This window comes from Oncorhynchus keta, unplaced genomic scaffold, assembly GCF_023373465.1.
Source record: "Oncorhynchus keta strain PuntledgeMale-10-30-2019 unplaced genomic scaffold, Oket_V2 Un_scaffold_3208_pilon_pilon, whole genome shotgun sequence".
Taxonomy (NCBI): Eukaryota; Metazoa; Chordata; class Actinopteri; order Salmoniformes; family Salmonidae; genus Oncorhynchus; species Oncorhynchus keta.
The window spans coordinates 964113-983179 of NW_026290915.1; the positions used below are offsets into that span (position 1 = coordinate 964113).

The following is a 19067-nucleotide window of genomic DNA, read 5'->3' on the forward strand; positions in this document are numbered from 1 at the left end:
GTGGTTCCTTTAGTTTTGATAGTGCTCAGGTTGATTCGGTATACCCTGACAGTGGGGGTTGAAGTCAGAATCTCCAGGGTTCCATTTCCAGCCGAACACCTGAGAAAGAAGGAAGACATTTCATGTTTTTAATGTAGGTGAGAGAAGCGGTTTCAAAACAGAGGCAATCTCAGTAAACTATCCATTTCATAGAGACTTGACGAATTGCTACCACCTCAACTGAGTTAAATGGACAGTTTTCTGAAATTCCATGCATTGTTTAGTTCATATGGCTTATTGTATAGCTTGTATTAAGAACCCAAGTACTCCATTTGGGGTAATAAAAAACAATTAAGATTGGGTAAAAATGTCAGAAAAATATCACTGACCCCTGATCCAGGATACAGTGGCTGTCAGCCATGTCTTCTGTCTCGGACTCCATACACTTGCCCACCATCAGCTCTGCCCTGTCCAGAGAGGTGTTGGAGAACACATGCAGGTCCAGTGTGTCCAGCCTGCTCGCGGTGCGGACCGACGTTTCTCGGCGGACACGCTGCGAGAAAGGGAGGAGGTGGCGGAACTTGGGGATTTTAGTTCTGGTAGCCATGGGCCCCTCCCCAGGCCGGTAGAACTCCAACCAGAACTTGATGATGCCGAAGGTCTCCTGCTCCGACGGCATGTTGATGGCGTACCGCGGGCCCTTGGCCTCGACGCCGGGAAACGGCAGGCGAGCGACATAATCAGGGTGGGCTGCCGACTGATGACAGTGTTGCGTACACTTTGCAGGGTGTTGGTGTACACCATCTCTGAACCAGAGTGCTGAGGAGAAAAGGAACAGGATCATGTGTGGATATTCTGGTTCGTTCACACATCACAGCAGACAGTCTGTTAAAACAGATTTATGGAAGGAGCAGTGGCGTGCATTCATGTATGCAAAGGGAAGCCAGGCTCCCTCAAAAAACTGACCAAGAAAAAAACATATAAAATTATTTATCTTTCATCTCTGAGTTTCATCCTTTTCCTTTAATTCGCAAGAGGCTGAATGTTCTGTATCTCACCGGTGAAAGCATCCGAGCGAACGAAACAGCACCCCTCTGACTCTGTATGTGTAGCCCATCTACCTGATGCTGTCTGGTTAAAAAAGTATAACATTGTATTATATATATAGTATTAAACGCAAGGGAACCCACAGCAAGCATTTGGTCTCCCTTGATAAAAAAGTATAAAATGATAGCCAATCAGCGTTGAGCTAAACTGAGTGAGCTCAAAACTGTGAATGGTCCAGGCACACCAAAAATAAAAGGTCCAGAGAGGCCAGTTTGGAATTGGCTTCACACCAATCACATCACATCGAGAGCAAAACGTTATTGACAGAAAAAAATGGATTTGTTGCATCTTGTTGCATTGTTGTTCTCGAGTGGCTAGCTAGCTAGCTAAAATGGTCCCGTTCTTAAATTAGCCATAGATGAAGATAGAGATTTGGACTTGTAGTTTTACTTAATTATCCTTACTGGCAAATGATTATAACAGTGATTCTTATCCAACCAACCATACATTGTGTCCCCGGCCTGAGAGCATGGAAGTTCAATATGTAGCTAAATGTAGTAGGCTAATGTTAACTAGCTGGCTCATTATTACATGAAAGTTAGGCTAGCGAGCAAGTATTTTAGCCAGGTAGCCTAGGACAACAAAAACTATAAGCATGTACTGTATGACAGAATCATAGACTGTTTCGTCAACATGAGAGGAGGATGGCATTGACATTTCTCTGCAAGTAGGCTGGGTCAACATGTTTTTTCTACTTGCAAGAACACATACAGTTGCAGGCGGAAGTTTACATACACTTAGGTTGGAGTCATTAAAAGTTGTTTTTCAACCACTCCACAAATTTCTTGTTAACAAACTATAATCACACAAGTAATTTTTCCAACAATTGTTTACAGACAGATTATTTCACTTATAATTCACTCTTTCACAATTCCAGTGGATCAGAAGTTTACATACACTAAGTTGACTGTGCCTTTAAACAGCTTGGAAAATTCCAGAAAATTGTGTCATGGCTTTAGAAGCTTCTGATGGGCTAATTGACATCATTTGAGTCATTTGGAAGTGTACCTGTGGATGTATTTCAAGGCCTACCTTCAAACTCAGTGCCTCTTTGCTTGACATCATGGGAAAATCAAAAGAAATCAACCAAGACATCAGAAAAAATATTGTAGACCTCCACAAGTCTGGTTCATCCTTGGGAGCAATTTCCAAACGCCTGAAGGTACCACGTTCAACGGTACAAACAATAGTACGCAAGTATAAACACCATGGGACCATGCAGTCGTCATACCGATCAGGAAGGAGACACCTTCTGTCTCCTAGAGATGAACGTACTTTGGTGCGAAAAGTGCAAATCAATCCCAGAACAACAGCAAAGGACCTTGTGTAGATTCTGGAGGAAACAGGTACAATATTATCTATATCCACAGTAAAACAAATCTTATATCGACATAACCGGAATGGCTTCTCAGCAAGGAAGAAGTCACTGCTCCAAAACCGCCATTAAAAAAGCCAGACTACGGTTTGCAACTGCACGTGGGGACAAAGATCGTACTTTTTGGAGAAATGTCCTCTGGTTTGATGAAACAAAAATATAACTGTTTGGCCATAATGACCGTCGTTATGTTTGGAGGAAAAAGGGGGAGGCTTGCAAGCCGAAGAACAACATCCCAACCGTGAAACACGGGGGTGGTAGCATCATGTTGTGGGGGTGCTTTGCTGCAGGAGAGACTGGTGCACTTCACAAAATAGATGGCATCATGAGAAGGAAAATTATGTGGATATATTGAAGCAACATCTCAAGACTTCAGTCAGGAAGTTAAAGATTGGTCGTAAATGGGTCTTCCAAATGGACAATGACAACAAGTGTACTTCCAAAGTTGTGGCAAAATGGCTTTAGGCCAACAATGTCAAGGTATTGGAGTGGCCATCACAAAGCCCTGACCTCAATCCTATTGAACATTTGTGGGCAGAACTGAAAAAGCGTGTGCAAGCAAGGAGGCCTACAAACCTGACCCAGTTACACCAGCTCTGTCAGGAAGAATGGGCCAAAATTCACCCAACTTATTGTGGGAATCTTGTGGAAGGCTACCCGAAACGTTTGAACCAAGTTAAACAATTTAAAGGCAATGCTACCAAATACTAACTGGGTGTATGTAAACTTCTGACCCACTGGGAATGTGATGAAAGAAATAAAAGCTGAAATAAATAATTCTCTCTACTATTATTCTGACATTTCACATTCTTAAAATAAAGTGGTGATCCTAACTGACCGAAGACAGGGAATTTTTACTAGGATTAAATGTCAGGAATTGTGAAAAGCTGAGTTTAAATGTATTTGGCTAAGGTGTATGTAAACTTCCGACTTCAACTGTACACACACACACACACAAATCAGAACTATGGACAGCCACATTTAGCTTACGTTGATTGGACTAAATTGTTTTTGGTATCTTTAAGTTTTCACTGTATTAGACTAAGCAGGGCTGATTCGATGATGTGGAAATGTTGAAGTTGAAATGGTGCTGGAATAGTGGAGGCAGCTCCTACTTTGTTTGGTTCTCTGTGGTTCTAAATCAATAGTTGTAACTGCCTTGTTCATCGGCAGAACTACAGATTTTTACCTTGTCAGCTCGTGGATTCGATCTTGCAACCTTTCGGTTACTAGTCCAATGCTGTAACCACTAGGCTACCTGCCGCCCCAACGTTACCTTGCTTGACCATGCTGTAACCACTAGGCTACCTGCCACCCCAACGTTACCTTGCTTGACCATGCTGTAACCACTAGGCTACCTGCCGCCCCAACATTACCTTGCTTGACCATGCTGTAACCACTAGGCTACCTGCCGCCCCAACGTTACCTTGCTTGACCATGCTGTAACCACTAGGCTACCTGCCGCCCCAACGTTACCTTGCTTGACCATGCTGTAACCACTAGGCTACCTGCCGCCCCAACGTTACCTTGCTTGACCATGCTGTAACCACTAGGCTACCTGCCGCCCCAACGTTACCTTGCTTGACCATGCTGTAACCCACTAGGCTACCTGCTGCCCCAAGGCTATTACCCTACCCTTGACCATGCTGTAACCACTAGGCTACCTGCTGCCCCAACATTACCCTGCTTGACCATGCTGTAACCACTAGGCTACCTGCCGCCCCAACATTACCCTGCTTGACCCTGCTGTAGGTCATGTAACTGTTTGTTTCATGCACTATGCTTTGTGGACTTCATCGGACAGAGGTTTATTTCCGGTTTTAGTGATGATACAAAGGTGTGGTTGAATTTATTCTGCCACTGTGGCTTCTTATTGTCTCGGTCTTAGGCCTATATATCACAGTGGCAAGGCATATGAACTAACAGGTTATAGAGCAAACAATGCAATTATCACAACACGTAGGTTGTAATATGGCATTTTCTCTGGCTTGGCTTTTCCAGTTATTTTACTCATGCACCACTACTGGGACGGAGCCAATGTAAGTTTTGCATTTGATACAGTGGGCGGAGTCTCGTACCACTCTCTTAGTGCCGCAGCCAGTCAGAGAGATGCGGGCCATCACATGGGTGGAGTTGGACGTGACACTACAGGAAGGATGGTTGAGCTGGAGCTCTGACACAATCAGGTTCTTCAGGGTGGAAATGGGGAGAACCAGATGCATCTCAGTCTCCCCACATGTCAGCTCTGGAAGGAGACAGAAATAATAATCATACACGGGACATAGAGCTTTTTAAGGACCCACATTGTATAAATGAAAAGAAAAACAAAAATAAAGGACTCAAAACAAAATATCAGACTAAACAAAACATGAATAAAGAAGAAAAAGAGTGTGATGTATCTGTGTATGGGGAGGGATCTGGATAGGAACCTGGGTTAGGGTTATGGTGAAGAGAGGAGGGATCTGGATAGGAACCTGGGTTAGGGTTATGGTGAAGAGGGGAGGGATCTGGATAGGAACCTGGGTTAGGGTTATGGTGAAGAGGGGAGGGATCTGGATAGGAACCTGGGTTAGGGTTATGGTGAAGAGGGGAGGGATCTGGATAGGAACCTGAGGTTAGGGTTAGGAACCTGGGTTGAAGAAGGGGAGGGATCTGGATAGGAACCTGGGTTAGGGTTATGGTGAAGAGGGAGGGATCTGGATAGGAACCTGGGTTAGGGTTATGGTGAAGAGAGGAGGGATCTGGATAGGAACCTGGGTTAGGGTTATGGTGAAGAGGGGAGGGATCTGGATAGGGATAGGAACCTGGGATCTTAGGGGTTATGGTGAAGAGGGGGAGGGATCTGGATAGGAACCTGGGTTAGGGTTATGGTGAAGAGGGGAGGGATCTGGATAGGAACCTGGGTTAGGGTTATGGTGAAGAGGGAACCTGGGTTAGGGTTATGGTGAAGGAGGGAGGGATCTGGATAGGAACCTGGGTTAGGGTTATGGTGAAGAGGGGAGGGATCTGGATAGGAACCTGGGTTAGGGTTATGGTGAAGAGGGGAGGGATCTGGATAGGAACCTGGGTTAGGGTTATGGTGAAGAGGGGAGGGATCTGGATAGGAACCTGGGTTAGGGTTATGGTGAAGAGGGGAGGGATCTGGATAGGAACCTGGGTTAGGGTTATGGTGAAGAGGGGAGGGATCTGGATAGGAACCTGGGTTAGGGTTATGGTGAAGAGGGGAGGGATCTGGATAGGAACCTGGGTTAGGGTTATGGTGAAGAGGGGAGGGATCTGGATAGGAACCTGGGTTAGGGTTATGGTGAAGAGGGGAGGGATCTGGATAGGAACCTGGGTTAGGGTTATGGTGAAGTTATGGTGAAGAGGAGGGATCTGGATAGGAACCTGGGTTAGGGTTATGGTGAAGAGGGGAGGGATCTGGATAGGAACCTGGGTTAGGGTTATGGTGAAGAGGAGGGATCTGGATAGGAACCTGAAGTTATGGTGGAGGGATCTGGATAGGAACCTGGGTTAGGGTTATGGTGAAGAGGGGAGGGATCTGGATAGGAACCTGGGTTAGGGTTATGGTGAAGAGAGGAGGGATCTGGATAGGAACCTGGGTTAGGGTTATGGTGAAAGGGGAGGGATCTGGATAGGAACCTGGGTTAGGGTTATGGTGAAGAGGGGAGGGATCTGGATAGGAACCTGGGTTGGGGTTATGGTGAAGAGGGAGGGATCTGGATAGGAACCTGGGTTGGGGTTATGGTGAAGAGGGGAGGGATCTGGATAGGAACCTGGGTTGGGGTTATGGTGAAGAGGGGGAGGGATCTGGATAGGAACCTGGGTTAGGGTTATGGTGAAGATGGTGGAGGGATCTGGATAGGAACCTAGGGTTATGTTAGGGGGTTATGGTGAAGATGGTGAAGAGGAGGGATCTGGATAGGAACCTGGGTTAGGGTTATGGTGAAGAGAGGAGGGATCTGGATAGGAACCTGGGTTAGGGTTATGGTGAAGGGGAGGGATCTGGATAGGAACCTGGGTTAGGGTTATGGTGAAGAGAGGAGGGATCTGGATAGGAACCTGGGTTAGGGTTATGGTGAAGAGGGGAGGGATCTGGATAGGAACCTGGGTTAGGGTTATGGTGAAGAGGGGAGGGATCTGGATAGGAACCTGGGTTGGGGTTATGGTGAAGAGGGGAGGGATCTGGATAGGAACCTGGGTTAGGGTTATGGTGAAGAGAGGAGGGATCTGGATAGGAACCTGGGTTAGGGTTATGGTGAAGAGGGGAGGGATCTGGATAGGAACATGGGTTAGGGTTATGGTGAAGAGAGGAGGGATCTAGATAGGAACCTGGGTAAGGGTTTGGGTTAGGGTTATGGTGAAGAGAGGAGGGCTCTGGATAGGAACCTGGGTAAGGGTTAGGGTTATGGTGAAGAGAGGAGGGATCTGGATAGGAACCTGGGTTAGGGTAAGGGTTAGGGTTATGGTGAAGAGAGGAGGGATCTGGATAGGAACCTGGGTTAGGGTTATGGTGAAGAGAGGAGGGATCTGGATAGGAACCTGGGTTAGGTTAAGGGTTATGGTGAAGAGAGGAGGGATCTGGATAGGAACCTGGGTTAGGGTTATGGTGAAGGGGAGGGATCTGGATAGGAACCTGGGTAAGGGTTAGGGTTATGGTGAAGAGAGGAGGGATCTGGATAGGAACCTGGGTTAGGGTAAGGGTTAGGGTTATGGTGAAGAGAGGAGGGATCTGGATAGGAACCTGGGTTAGGGTAAGGGTTAGGGTTATGGTGAAGAGAGGAGGGATCTGGATAGGAACCTGGGAGGGAGGGATCTGAAGAGAGGAGGAACCTGGGTTAGGGTAAGGGTTAGGGTTATGGTGAAGAGAGGAGGGATCTGGATAGGAACCTGGGTTAGGGTAAGGGTTAGGGTTATGGTGAAGAGAGGAGGGATCTGGATAGGAACCTGGGTTAGGGTAAGGGTTAGGGTTATGGTGAAGAGAGGAGGGATCTGGATAGGAACCTGGGTAAGGGTTAGGGTTATGGTGAAGAGAGGAGGGATCTGGATAGGAACCTGGGTTAGGTAAGGGTTAGGGTTATGGTGAAGAGAGGAGGGATCTGGATAGGAACCTGGGTAAGGGTTAGGGTTATGGTGAAGAGAGGAGGGATCTGGATAGGAACCTGGGTTAGGGTAAGGGTTAGGGTTATGGTGAAGAGAGGAGGGATCTGGATAGGAACCTGATAGGGGTTAGGGGGTTATGGTGAAGAAGAGGGATCTTAGGAAGGGTAGGGGTAGGGTTAGGGTTATGGTGAAGAGAGGAGGGATCTGGATAGGAACCTGGGTTAGGGTTATGGTGAAGAGAGGAGGGATCTGGATAGGAACCTGGGTTAGGGTTAGGGTTATGGTGAAGAGAGGAGGGATCTGGATAGGAACCTGGGTTAGGGGTAAAGGAGGGTTAGGGTTATGGTGAAGAGAGGAGGGATCTGGATAGGAACCTGGGTTAGGGTAAGAGAGGGTTAGGGTTATGGTGAAGACAGGAGGGATCTGGATAGGAACCTGGGTAAGGGTTAGGGTTATGGTGAAGAGAGGAGGGATCTGGATAGGAACCTGGGTTAGGGTAAGGGTTAGGGTAGGCCAGCCAGCCAGTCATGGATATCAACTACACAGTGTGTTCTATACCTGTTCCAGTGGGAAAGGTCTCCATCTGTCCTGGAACAGAAAAAAAGATGTATATTATTGACATATTTTGAACCAAATATTAATACGATCCTTTCACCACTGTAAACAACACCATGCTTACTCTCGGACAGATGCACACACGCGCACGCAATCACGCACGCACACACACACACACACACACACACACACACACACACACACACACACACACACACACACACACACACACACACACACACACACACACACACACACACACACACACACACACACACACACACACACACACACACACACACACAGAGTGGAAGAACTGTGATTGTTCTTGTCCTTACTTTGGTAAAGCCACACACATCTGGGTTCAGACTGCAAACTGTGAAGAAAAAAGGTTGTGTAAAGTACATCAGACAGGTTGGTTATAACATATGCCAAAACATTATTGGTTGTTGACAAAAAGTTACCTGTTGGTGTTGGCCAGGAAACAAAGGGGCAAAAGAGGGGGGGGCATGTTACTGGGGCTCTGGACCCATGTGAGATTCATGGTGGCCAGGGAACCCTTGGTTTCCAGCGCTGTCCTGAAGAGGCCAGGGGGACCAACCACAACTATTTCTGACACGCTGAAGAAGAGACATACCGCCAACACAGTCAACACAGTAGAAATATGCACAGCAACTGACTAACTTCTCCATTAGAAATCCCCATTGAAAGTTTTGAAAACAACCCGTTTGTAACATTTACACACAACTGAGAGAGGGAGAGAGAGAGAGAGAGAGAGAGAGAGAGAGAGAGAGAGAGAGAGAGAGAGAGAGAGAGAGAGAGAGAGAGAGAGAGAGACGAGAGAAACATAACACAAAAGGAGGGAAACTCATGGAAAAGTTCAGTATTATAACACACCTCTAGGTTGAGTAGTATAACACACCTCTAGGTTCAGTAGTATAACACACCTCTAGGTTCAGTAGTATAACACACCTCTAGGTTGAGAATTATAACACACCTCTAGGTTCAGTAGTATAACACACCTCTAGGTTCAGTAGTATAACACACCTCTAGGTTCAGTAGTATAACACACCTCTAGGTTGAGTATTATAACACACCTCTAGGTTGAGTAGTATAACACACCTCTAGGTTGAGTAGTATAACACACCTCTAGGTTGAGTAGTAAAACACACCTCTCTAGGTTGAGTAGTATAACACACCTCTAGGTTGAGTAGTATAACACACCTCTAGGTTCAGTAGTATAACACACCTCTAGGTTTAGTAGTATAACACACCTCTAGGTTCAGTAGTATAACACACCTCTAGGTTCAGTAGTATAACATCTCTAGGTTCAGTAGTATAACACACCTCTCTAGGTTCAGTAGTATAACACACCTCTCTAGGTTCAGTAGTATAACACACCTCTCTAGGTTCAGTAGTATAACACACCTCTCTAGGTTCAGTAGTATAACACACCTCTCTAGGTTCAGTAGTATAACACACCTCTAGGTTCAGTAGTATAACACACCTCTAGGTTCAGTATTATAACACACCTCTCTAGGTTGAGTAGTATAACACACCTCTCTAGGTTCAGTAGTATAACACATCTCTAGGTTCAGTAGTATAACACACCTCTCTAGGTTGAGTATTATAACACACCTCTCTAGGTTGAGTATTATAACACACCTCTAGGTTCAGTAGTATAACACACCTCTAGGTTCAGTAGTATAACACACCTCTAGGTTCAGTAGTATAACACACCTCTCTAGGTTCAGTAGTATAACACATCTCAAGGTTCAGTATTATAACACACCTCTCTAGGTTGAGTATTATAACACACCTCTCTCGGTTCAGTAGTATAACACACCTCTCTAGGTTGAGTATTATAACACACCTCTCTAGGTTGAGTATTATAACACACCTCTCTAGGTTCAGTAGTATAACACACCTCTCTAGGTTGAGTATTATAACACACCTCTCTAGGTCAGAATGAAAGGTGACAGACACGTTGATCTGCTCATAGGGCAGAACGTAGATGGTGGCTCCCCCTGTTGGTGTCAGTCCTGTAGTGACCGGCTCAGCAGTGCAGCTTGAGGACGCCTCCTCCACTGAAACCAAGAACAAGACAAAAGTTAAGGTTATTTAGTTTTAAACAACAATCTTTTTAACCTCCTTCAGGTATCATACTGTATATGATTGCTCCTTTTCAATAACTTTGGGTGTATCTCAATATAAAATGTTGCTACCGGTAATGGGTAATTCATCCATTACTAACTACTGTGTTGAAATTGTATTTTTCAAGAGCTCTTGATAAATCAATCCCAGGGTGCCTCAGTTCAATACTGAACAACACAGCGACATTATAGAGTCCAGTATGTAGAGTTATTGAGAACAGACCAGCAGAATATACCTGATTCATTTCCCCTAAAACAGGCCCATCAATAAAGAGAAAACCGCGTGAAATAGTTTGTGTGTGTCAGTCTCACCTGTAAGGGACAGGTGCAGTGGAATGGAACTGAGTGCTTTGGGTTTGTTGGTTTGGGTTTGGCGTGAAAAGTCCTCCACCATCAGCTGCACAGAGTATTGGCCAGCGGACGATTTACCGTTGTACAACAGAGTACACGTCTCCTATGAAGTAGCAATTTAAACTAATTCAACAACATTTATTTGAAAACAATTGTTCTTTGTTTTCCACAGAGCACATGCCTGAAGCCGAAAGTCTAGCCCTAAAAAAACAAGTCCAACAAATAACTCTAAACTGGTTTAACCTCCCCGCACATTTAGATGGTACATGATGCATCCATAATGACCGATTCATGTTTGATATTTCTCTGGATAGGAATGAAATTCTACACGGTTCTCTTTCTTGCACCTTTTCTTGGCGGTTTGGGGCATCGTAACAGTCACTGCTGTGTGGACTAACACAAAGACACAGATAAGTTAAGACTCACCTCCTCCATCTTCAGAAAGTTGTACTGGGGGCAGTCAAGGCATTCTCCAAGGTCAGCCTGGGCAAAGCGACAGAGCACTGTGTCCCCATCCAGGTCCTTCACCGTCAGTGGGAAGTGACGTGGGCAGTTCACACGAGCCCTGACACAAGAATACACACTCAGTTAATATCATATGTAACTTAAGAGTTTTCTCCCCACTTTATTACATATATAAATTCCTCCTGGCAGCGTCATTAAATAGTACCAGTCTCAACGTCAACAGTGAAGAGGCAACTCCGTGATGCTGGCCTTCAAGGCAGAGTTCCTCTGTCCAGTGTCTGTGTTCTTTTGCTCATCTTAATATTTGATTTTCATTGGCCAGTCTGAGATATGGCTTTTTCTTTGCAACTCTGCCTAGAAGGCCAGCATCCCGGAGTCGCCTCTTCACTGTTGACGTTGAGACTGGTGTTTTGCGGGTACTATATAATGAAGCTGCCAGTTGAGGACTTTTGAGGCATCTATTTCTCAAACTAGACACTCTAATGTACTTGTCCTCTTGCTCAGTTGTGACCCGGGGGCCTCCCACTCGTCTTTCTATTCTGGTTAGCGCCAGTTTGCGCTGTTCTGTGAAGGGAGTAGTACACAGCGTTGTACGAGATCTTCCGTTTTTTGGCAATTTCTCTCATGGAATAGCCTTCATTTCTCAGAACGAAAATAGACTGACGAGTTTCAGAATAAAGTTATTTGTTTCTGGCCATTTTGAGCCTGTAATCGAACCCGCAAATGCTGATGCTCCAGATACTTAACTAGTCTAAAGAAGGCCAGTTTTATTGCTTCTTTGATCAGGACAACAGTTTTCAGCTGTGCTAACATAATTGCAAAAGGGTTTTCTAATGGTCAATTAGCCTTTTAAAATGATAAACTTGGATTAGCTAACACAACGTGCCATCGGAACACAGGAGTGATGGTTGCTGATAATGAACCTCTGTACGCCTGGGTAGATATTCCATTAAAAATCTGCCGTTTCCAGCTACAATAGTCATTTACAACATTAACAATGTCTACACTGCATTTCTGATCAATTTGATATTATTTTAATGGTAAAAAATGTGCTTTTCTTTAAAAAACAAGGACATTTCTAAGTGACCCCAAACTTTTGGACAGTAGTGTATCTTATAAACAATAAGTCAGACACACAGGCAGTTTGAGGACTGGGACCCTGTTTTGAGAGACTTGAAGAGGCTGTGGCGGAACCGAAGAGCTTGACAATCGGGATGAGATACAGAGGAGAAAGAAAAAAGTATGGAAAGGGATAACGGTGCTGAGGAAGGGAGGAAGGAAGGAAGGAAGGAAGGAAGGAAGGAAGGAAGGAAGGAAGGAAGGAAGGAAGGAAGGAAAGAAGGAAGGAAGGAAGGAAATGAAAGAGGAGAGAAAGGGAGAGAAGGACAAAGAGGAGAGAAAAGGGTCCAAATGTATCAGTCATCATGACCAAATAAATCACACTACATATCAACAGTCAAAACTGTGAGAATGTGTAGACTAGAGTAAACAGAGTAATGTTTTTATGTGCAGTTCAAGACTCAGGTCCAGGTTACAGTGAGTTGAGTTACCTGAGAGGAGGAGGCAGGCTGCAGTAAGGGGGCTGGTTTAGTCTCAATGGGTTAGACTGGTTGGAGGGTCCAGCCCACAAGAACAGAAACACATTCACGTTGGACCTAATTCACAGTTACAGAGGAGTCAAATAAGCATGTTTGTTTTTCACTTTTCCTGAAATGGTGTGACATAACCTGCAAAAGGGTTGCTTTATAACACATAAACAACATAATGCATATGATATAAAGTAAGAATGATCAGTCATGAAACTGCATTATACATTAATGTTCTGAATTGTGAGGACTGAGGAGGTCTAATGACCAACTGCATTGAAGTAAGTTTGTGTAACTATTTCACCATTATGAAACCAACTCATGAAACCTTACGGTCTTCAATGCTGCGGAAGCCAGCGCTGAACATGACCAGTCAGTGTGTATTGGTTCTATAGATGTTCTACAAAAGCACATCAAATGGTCACGGTGTCATAATAATAACAGGTCTCTCAGCGAATCACATACCCCACATTCACGTTGGCCTTGTAGTTGCTGGGAATGGTCCTCTGCCATTGGCGGACACACCAGCCTGAGGCGGGCTTCTGTCCTGTGTAGGGTAACGAGGTGGTATGCACGACACAGTCTTCCCCTGTCTGACACACTCCGGAGAACGTAGGACAGGGAAGGGCAGAGATCACGGTGTAGTGGGCCCTCACCTGCCAAAGGTGACGTGAGGTCAGGAGGTCATATAATTAATTACATGGTAACAGTGAGGAACTTGCTTTTCGGAATTCAGCACAATCACTGTCTACCTGTTATTGGTGCCTAAACCACACTGTAATTATTGGCTATTTACCATTTCATCAAGTAAATTGAAACAAACAAAAACAATGAAAACAACAGGTAAATCCCAGAGACTGTAAAATACCAGTGTAGTAAGTAACCTGGAGGGGCTGTGTGTTTACAGCTGGGAGGTACAGCAAGAACCTGTCAGGCTTCGAAGAGTGATGGGTGTGGAGTCAGGCTCAGAGAGCAGAGGATGATATTCGTGACAGAACCAATCAACATGGATTTGTAATTCATTTGAATACTGCGCACATGTGCATCATAACATAGAAAGCCTATCATTATCGCAGTGCATATTTTAGGTCAATCCTGACATTCCTAATACACAGTGTTAAAAGCTGACAGCATTGGTAATTAACAATGTGTAACCTCACCATATTTCCTCCACTCTTCTCTAGAGGGACAACATTGACCACTGCACCCAGAGAGGTGGCCTCACAGACAGGGTAGGGCAGGAGCAGACCTAGGGCCATAACCAGGTGCCCCAGAAAAACTTGGATCAACATCAGAGCTTTTCACACAGGGATGTGTGTCGAAGGAAGCTTGGGCCTCTGGAGACAGAAATGGAGGTGTGTCAAAGGAAGCTTGGGCCTCTGGAGACAGAAATGGAGGTGGAGGTGTGTCGAAGGAAGCTTGGGCCTCTGGAGACAGAAATGGAGGTGTGTCGAAGGAAGCTTGGGCCTCTGGAGACAGAAATGGAGGTGTGTCAAAGGAAGCTTGGGCCTCTGGAGACAGAAATGGAGGTGTGTCGAAGGAAGCTTGGGCCTCTGGAGACAGAAATGGAGGTGTGTCGAAGGAAGCTTGGGCCTCTGGAGACAGAAATGGAGGTGTGTCGAAGGAAGCTTGGACCTCTGGAGACAGAAATGGAGGTGTGTCAAAGGAAGCTTGGGCCTCTGGAGACAGAAATGGAGGTGTGTCGAAGGAAGCTTGGGCCTCTGGAGACAGAAATGGAGGTCAGTTAGAGGGCAATCACAAACATGAAACACAGACAAACACACTCACTCTTATTTTACAAAACAGGATCAATATTGAGACAATGACCAAACATTTGTAAATGTGCTAGTAGTAACACAACTTAAATGATTGTAGTCTTTGTAAAAGTCAACAGGACATCAACACATCAAGGTTAGAATGTTATGAATGTGGACATCCCTGTTGTTTTTGTATAATGTCTCATTCTTTTCCAGTTCCAACACACATTGTTATGGAGACTTCTCTGTCAATAACAGCTACTTTTCAGATTTCCCCTCCCCACTCAGACCACTCCCATACACTCCCTTGCTTGAGAAATATTTTTCTGATAAAAAGCCATTTTTGCCCATTTTAATGGGATAATCTATTACAGTAAGGTACCAAATGTTACCCAGAAATGTGGTATTGATATAAAAACGACTGCATTGGGCCTTTAAGGAGTAATTCAAAGCCTGAGGAATTTCAAGACTAACCTAATTTACCCTCATTGGGTTTCAGTGTTACAGGGTGAAAACTATGACCTGTTCATTTGTATGTGGGGATGGTATGCAAAGAAAATCTATTCTAAGAATTCAGTTTTAAAAGTTACAAACACTGTCCTGTATAACTTCTAAATACGCTGATCTTATTGGCTGTCAGTCATTTCATCCATAGCTCATTCAAAGAATGAGATCTTACATTTCTCCAGCCCTATCCCTCTGCTTTACAGAAAACCAAGTGGTGGGGCTGCAATTGACTGACAGACTAATTAGGCCTTACTCAAGGACACTTCAGATTCCTGAAAGTCTATGGTAGATTCCATACACCTTGTGTCCTCTCTCCTCGTTTCCTTATCAGAAGCTATTGGATGAGAAAACCAGATGTCCTGCTCCTTTGACATTCTCCTCCAATGGGTTTTGAGAAGGAAAAAAGGAGAGAGGACGCAAGGCGTATGCAATTGTTTTGTACATATAATATGTACATATTTGTATTTATTAGTGATCCCCATTAGTTCCTGCCAAGGCAGCAGCTCCTCTTCTTGGAGTTTATTAGGGATCCCCATTAGTTCCTGCCAAGGCAGCAGCTACTCTTCCTGGAGTTTATTAGGGATCCCCATTAGTTCCTGCCAAGGCAGCAGCTACTCTTCCTGGAGTTTATTAGGGATCCCCATTAGTTCCTGCCAAGGCAGCAGCTACTCTTCCTGGAGTTTATTAGGGATCCCCATTAGTTCCTGCCAAGGCAGCAGCTACTCTTCCTGGAGTTTATTAGGGATCCCCATTAGTTCCTGCCACGGCAGCAGCTACTCTTCCTGGAGTTTATTAAGGATCCCCATTAGTTCCTGCCAAGGCAGCAGCTACTCTTCCTGGAGTTTATTAAGGATCCCCATTAGTTCCTGCCAAGGCAGCAGCTACTCTTCCTGGAGTTTAAGGATCCCCATTAGTTCCTGCCAAGGCAGCAGCTACTCTTCCTGGAGTTTATTAAGGATCCCCATTAGTTCCTGCCAAGGCAGCAGCTACTCTTCCTGGAGTTTATTAAGGATCCCCATTAGTTCCTGCCAAGGCAGCAGCTACTCTTCCTGGAGTTTAAGGATCCCCATTAGTTCCTGCCAAGGCAGCAGCTACTCTTCCTGGAGTTTATTAAGGATCCCCATTAGTTCCTGCCAAGGCAGCAGCTACTCTTCCTGGAGTTTATTAAGGATCCCCATTAGTTCCTGCCAAGGCAGCAGCTACTCTTCCTGGAGTTTAAGGATCCCCATTAGTTCCTGCCAAGGCAGCAGCTACTCTTCCTGGAGTTTAAGGATCCCCATTAGTTCCTGCCAAGGCAGCAGCTACTCTTCCTGGAGTTTAAGGATCCCCATTAGTTCCTGCCAAGGCAGCAGCTACTCTTCCTGGAGTTTAAGGATCCCCATTAGTTCCTGCCAAGGCAGCAGCTACTCTTCTTGGGGTCCAAAAACATTCAGGCACTTACATTACATATAAAACAAAAGATAAAACAGTACATCATATAACATTATTACACCACTACATGTCTACAATACAAAACGTATATACCACCATACAACAATATTACAACGTACGTGTGTGTAGAGTTGTGTGCTAGCGCTTGTGTGTTTATGCGAGTGTCTGTACCTTTGTGTGTGTCTCTTCACAGTCTCCACTGTTCCATCAGCTGTATTTTTATCTGGTTTTTAAATCTGATTCTACTGCTGCATCAGTTACCTGCTGTCGAATAGAGTTCCATGTAGTCATGGCTCTATGTAGTCTATTCTGGACTTGGGGACTGTGAAGAGACCTCTGATTCTATCTTGATGTTGGAGGCTTCCCTTAAAGAACACACTCTGTGTTCTGTTAGACAGGTAAATCTTTATCCACAATATAGCAAGGGGGTGTAAAGCCATAACACATACGTTTTTTTCAAGCAGCAGACTAAGATCAACAATGTCAAAAGCTGCCCTGAAGTCTAACAAAACAGCCCCCACAATATTTTTATCATCAATTTCTCTGCCAATAATCAGTCATTTGTATAAGTGCTGTGCGTGGTGAATGTCCTTTCTATAAGTGTGCTGAAAGTCTGTTGTCAATTTGGTTATTGTAAAATATCATTGGATCTGGTCAAACACCATTTTTTCCAAAAGTTTACTAATGTTTGGTAACAGGCTGATTGGTCAGGTATTTGAGCAAGTGGGCTTTACTATTCTTAGGTAGTGTAATGACTATTGCTTCCCTTCAGGCCTGAGGGCACACACTTTCTAGTAGGCATATCTACCTCAAATCCCTGCACATCGACTCAGTACTTACCCCATGTAAATAGCCAAGTTATAATTACTCATGTATATATTCCTTGTTTTTCTTTTTCTATTATTTCTCTATTTTTCTCTCTGTGTTGTTAGGAAGGTTCCGTAAGCAAGCATTTCACTTTTAGTCCACACTTGTTTATGAAGCATGTGACAAATAACATTTGATTTAAACGTAGTCTGAGTACGGAAATAAGTGACCTGTTAGACACCACTTCAAGGGCCTTGAGGGTAAGTTGGTAAAGATGCATTGAATTAGGGCTGGTCTAGGATCAGATCCCCATCTTATTTATTATGATCTAAATCCAAGATCAGACGGCTATTCTACAATGGAGGATCAATAAGTTAGCCAGCTAAATTGCCTAAATATTCTGAAATAACTTGACATTTTTTCTAAGATAAGCTTCAAATGGGCATGGACTAATTAACACAAATTACATTTAAGTGGAGCATAATGACCCAGAAAATCTATAGTTATGTCTAGTTGTTGATCAAAGTTAGCTGCTTAACTCATTGATTCTGTTTTGTAGTATACCTCTCAGGTCTCCTACTTCAGGAGGCTTTGTGAATACAGGCCCAGGTTGAAGGTCAAAGTGTGTGCAGGCTTTTGTTCCAGCACAACTAACATACCTGACAACCACCAGGCCCTGAACTATGTCAGGTGACCAGAAAAAAAATTCAGCACCGCAACAATGACCAGAGAACATTCATTATGTTACAGAAGGAAACAGACTACTTCCCTTAGAAGCTACATTGCTACATCAATTGTAGTACTTTTAAATTAATTAGACTGAATTCATTGTTGAATATTACTTTTAAATGCATCATGTCAGTTCAGTCTTAACCCATCAGAACCAATAAGCTTGTTTTACCACCATTTCCAAAAACAAGTGAATTTAAACACTGTCGCTTCATAACAATTTTATATTGTAGCTGGTCAGTCTTCGCATTCTCAGCCATCTATGAATTTGAGTGGTTACATTCAGTCCCATCCCTCAGCCATCTATGAATTTGAGTGGTTACATTCAGTCCCATCCCTCAGCCATTTACCAAATCAGTGGAGGGGTGGCAACTTTGTTAATGTTTGAAATGCAGATTTCCCCCTTTAAAAAGAGCTCATACCATTGACCCTCCACCCCTTTCCTAAACACCAGGACGTGTTAGAATGTGTGGAATCCAGATGTTGACCATTGGTCTATGCCAAGTATGAAGAAACTTCACAGGCTGCGTTTACACCGGCAGCCCAATTCAGATCTTTTGCTAATTATATTTCTACCACCATAGATGTGATATGGGTGGAGAGTCAGCAAAACAAATCACAAGTGGGTTCTCAGGTTCAGTGTAAACAGCCATAGCAGCTCAAATCACATCACAACCAAAAAGTATACTCATTGTCAGAAGCCCAGCCTCATGACCAAAAAAATACATTGATTTAGAAGTTTAGGAATCTCTTCCCTCAAATACCAACCTTAATCACTCAACCAAGGGTCTCCTGGTGTTCAGGCGGACAGCTGTCTGAGTCGAGTGGTCCGATAGGAAGTGCAGGTTGCATCTCAGCTTTCACATTACCTAGTACGTTGCTGGGAATGCGCTTGAAAGATGCTAAACTGGCTGGACCAGTGGCTCTGACTAAGAGGAAACAGTATGACTAAATTACAATGAGTGACAGATTTTTAGCACAAGCTGAAACTAAGCCAAGTAAATGGCATTTTGTAGTCTAATTATGGCTTAACCAATTGGAACATACCTCACTAGGATATCCAGCAGGACAGAACAAATGGTTTGAGGAGTAACATTAGCAACAGATTTCTTGACAGAAGTAAAGAATACTTCCAGAATTGTTTCCTTACCTTTAAAAAAAA

At 44.3% G+C, this 19067-nt stretch overlaps 1 protein-coding gene and 1 long non-coding RNA gene across 3 annotated transcripts; one reads left to right on the top strand and one right to left on the bottom strand.

The window, feature by feature from the left end:
- LOC118372581 (uncharacterized) lies at window positions 1-18787 on the bottom strand. Of its 2 annotated transcripts, XM_052515845.1 has the most exons (14): window positions 18674-18787; window positions 14205-14269; window positions 13830-13986; window positions 13140-13325; window positions 12639-12743; window positions 11050-11188; window positions 10585-10726; window positions 10074-10206; window positions 8584-8739; window positions 8458-8495; window positions 8123-8152; window positions 4540-4706; window positions 369-798; window positions 1-99 (listed from the first exon to the last, which is right to left on the bottom strand). In XM_052515845.1, exons 3-13 carry the CDS (start codon window positions 13964-13966, stop codon window positions 436-438), a joined length of 1596 nt encoding a protein of 531 aa, XP_052371805.1. In that variant the 5' UTR covers window positions 13967-13986; window positions 14205-14269; window positions 18674-18787; the 3' UTR covers window positions 1-99; window positions 369-435. The 2 variants fall into 2 exon arrangements, with proteins under 2 accessions (XP_052371805.1, XP_052371806.1); XM_052515846.1 differs by lacking the exon at window positions 14205-14269 and having other exon boundaries at window positions 13830-14011.
- Window positions 13883-14287, top strand: LOC127928671 (uncharacterized). The gene is made up of 3 exons (XR_008131760.1): window positions 13883-14029; window positions 14078-14161; window positions 14204-14287. It is a non-coding gene; the product is annotated as an uncharacterized LOC127928671 (long non-coding RNA).
- Window positions 18788-19067: the final 280 nt, after the last annotated feature.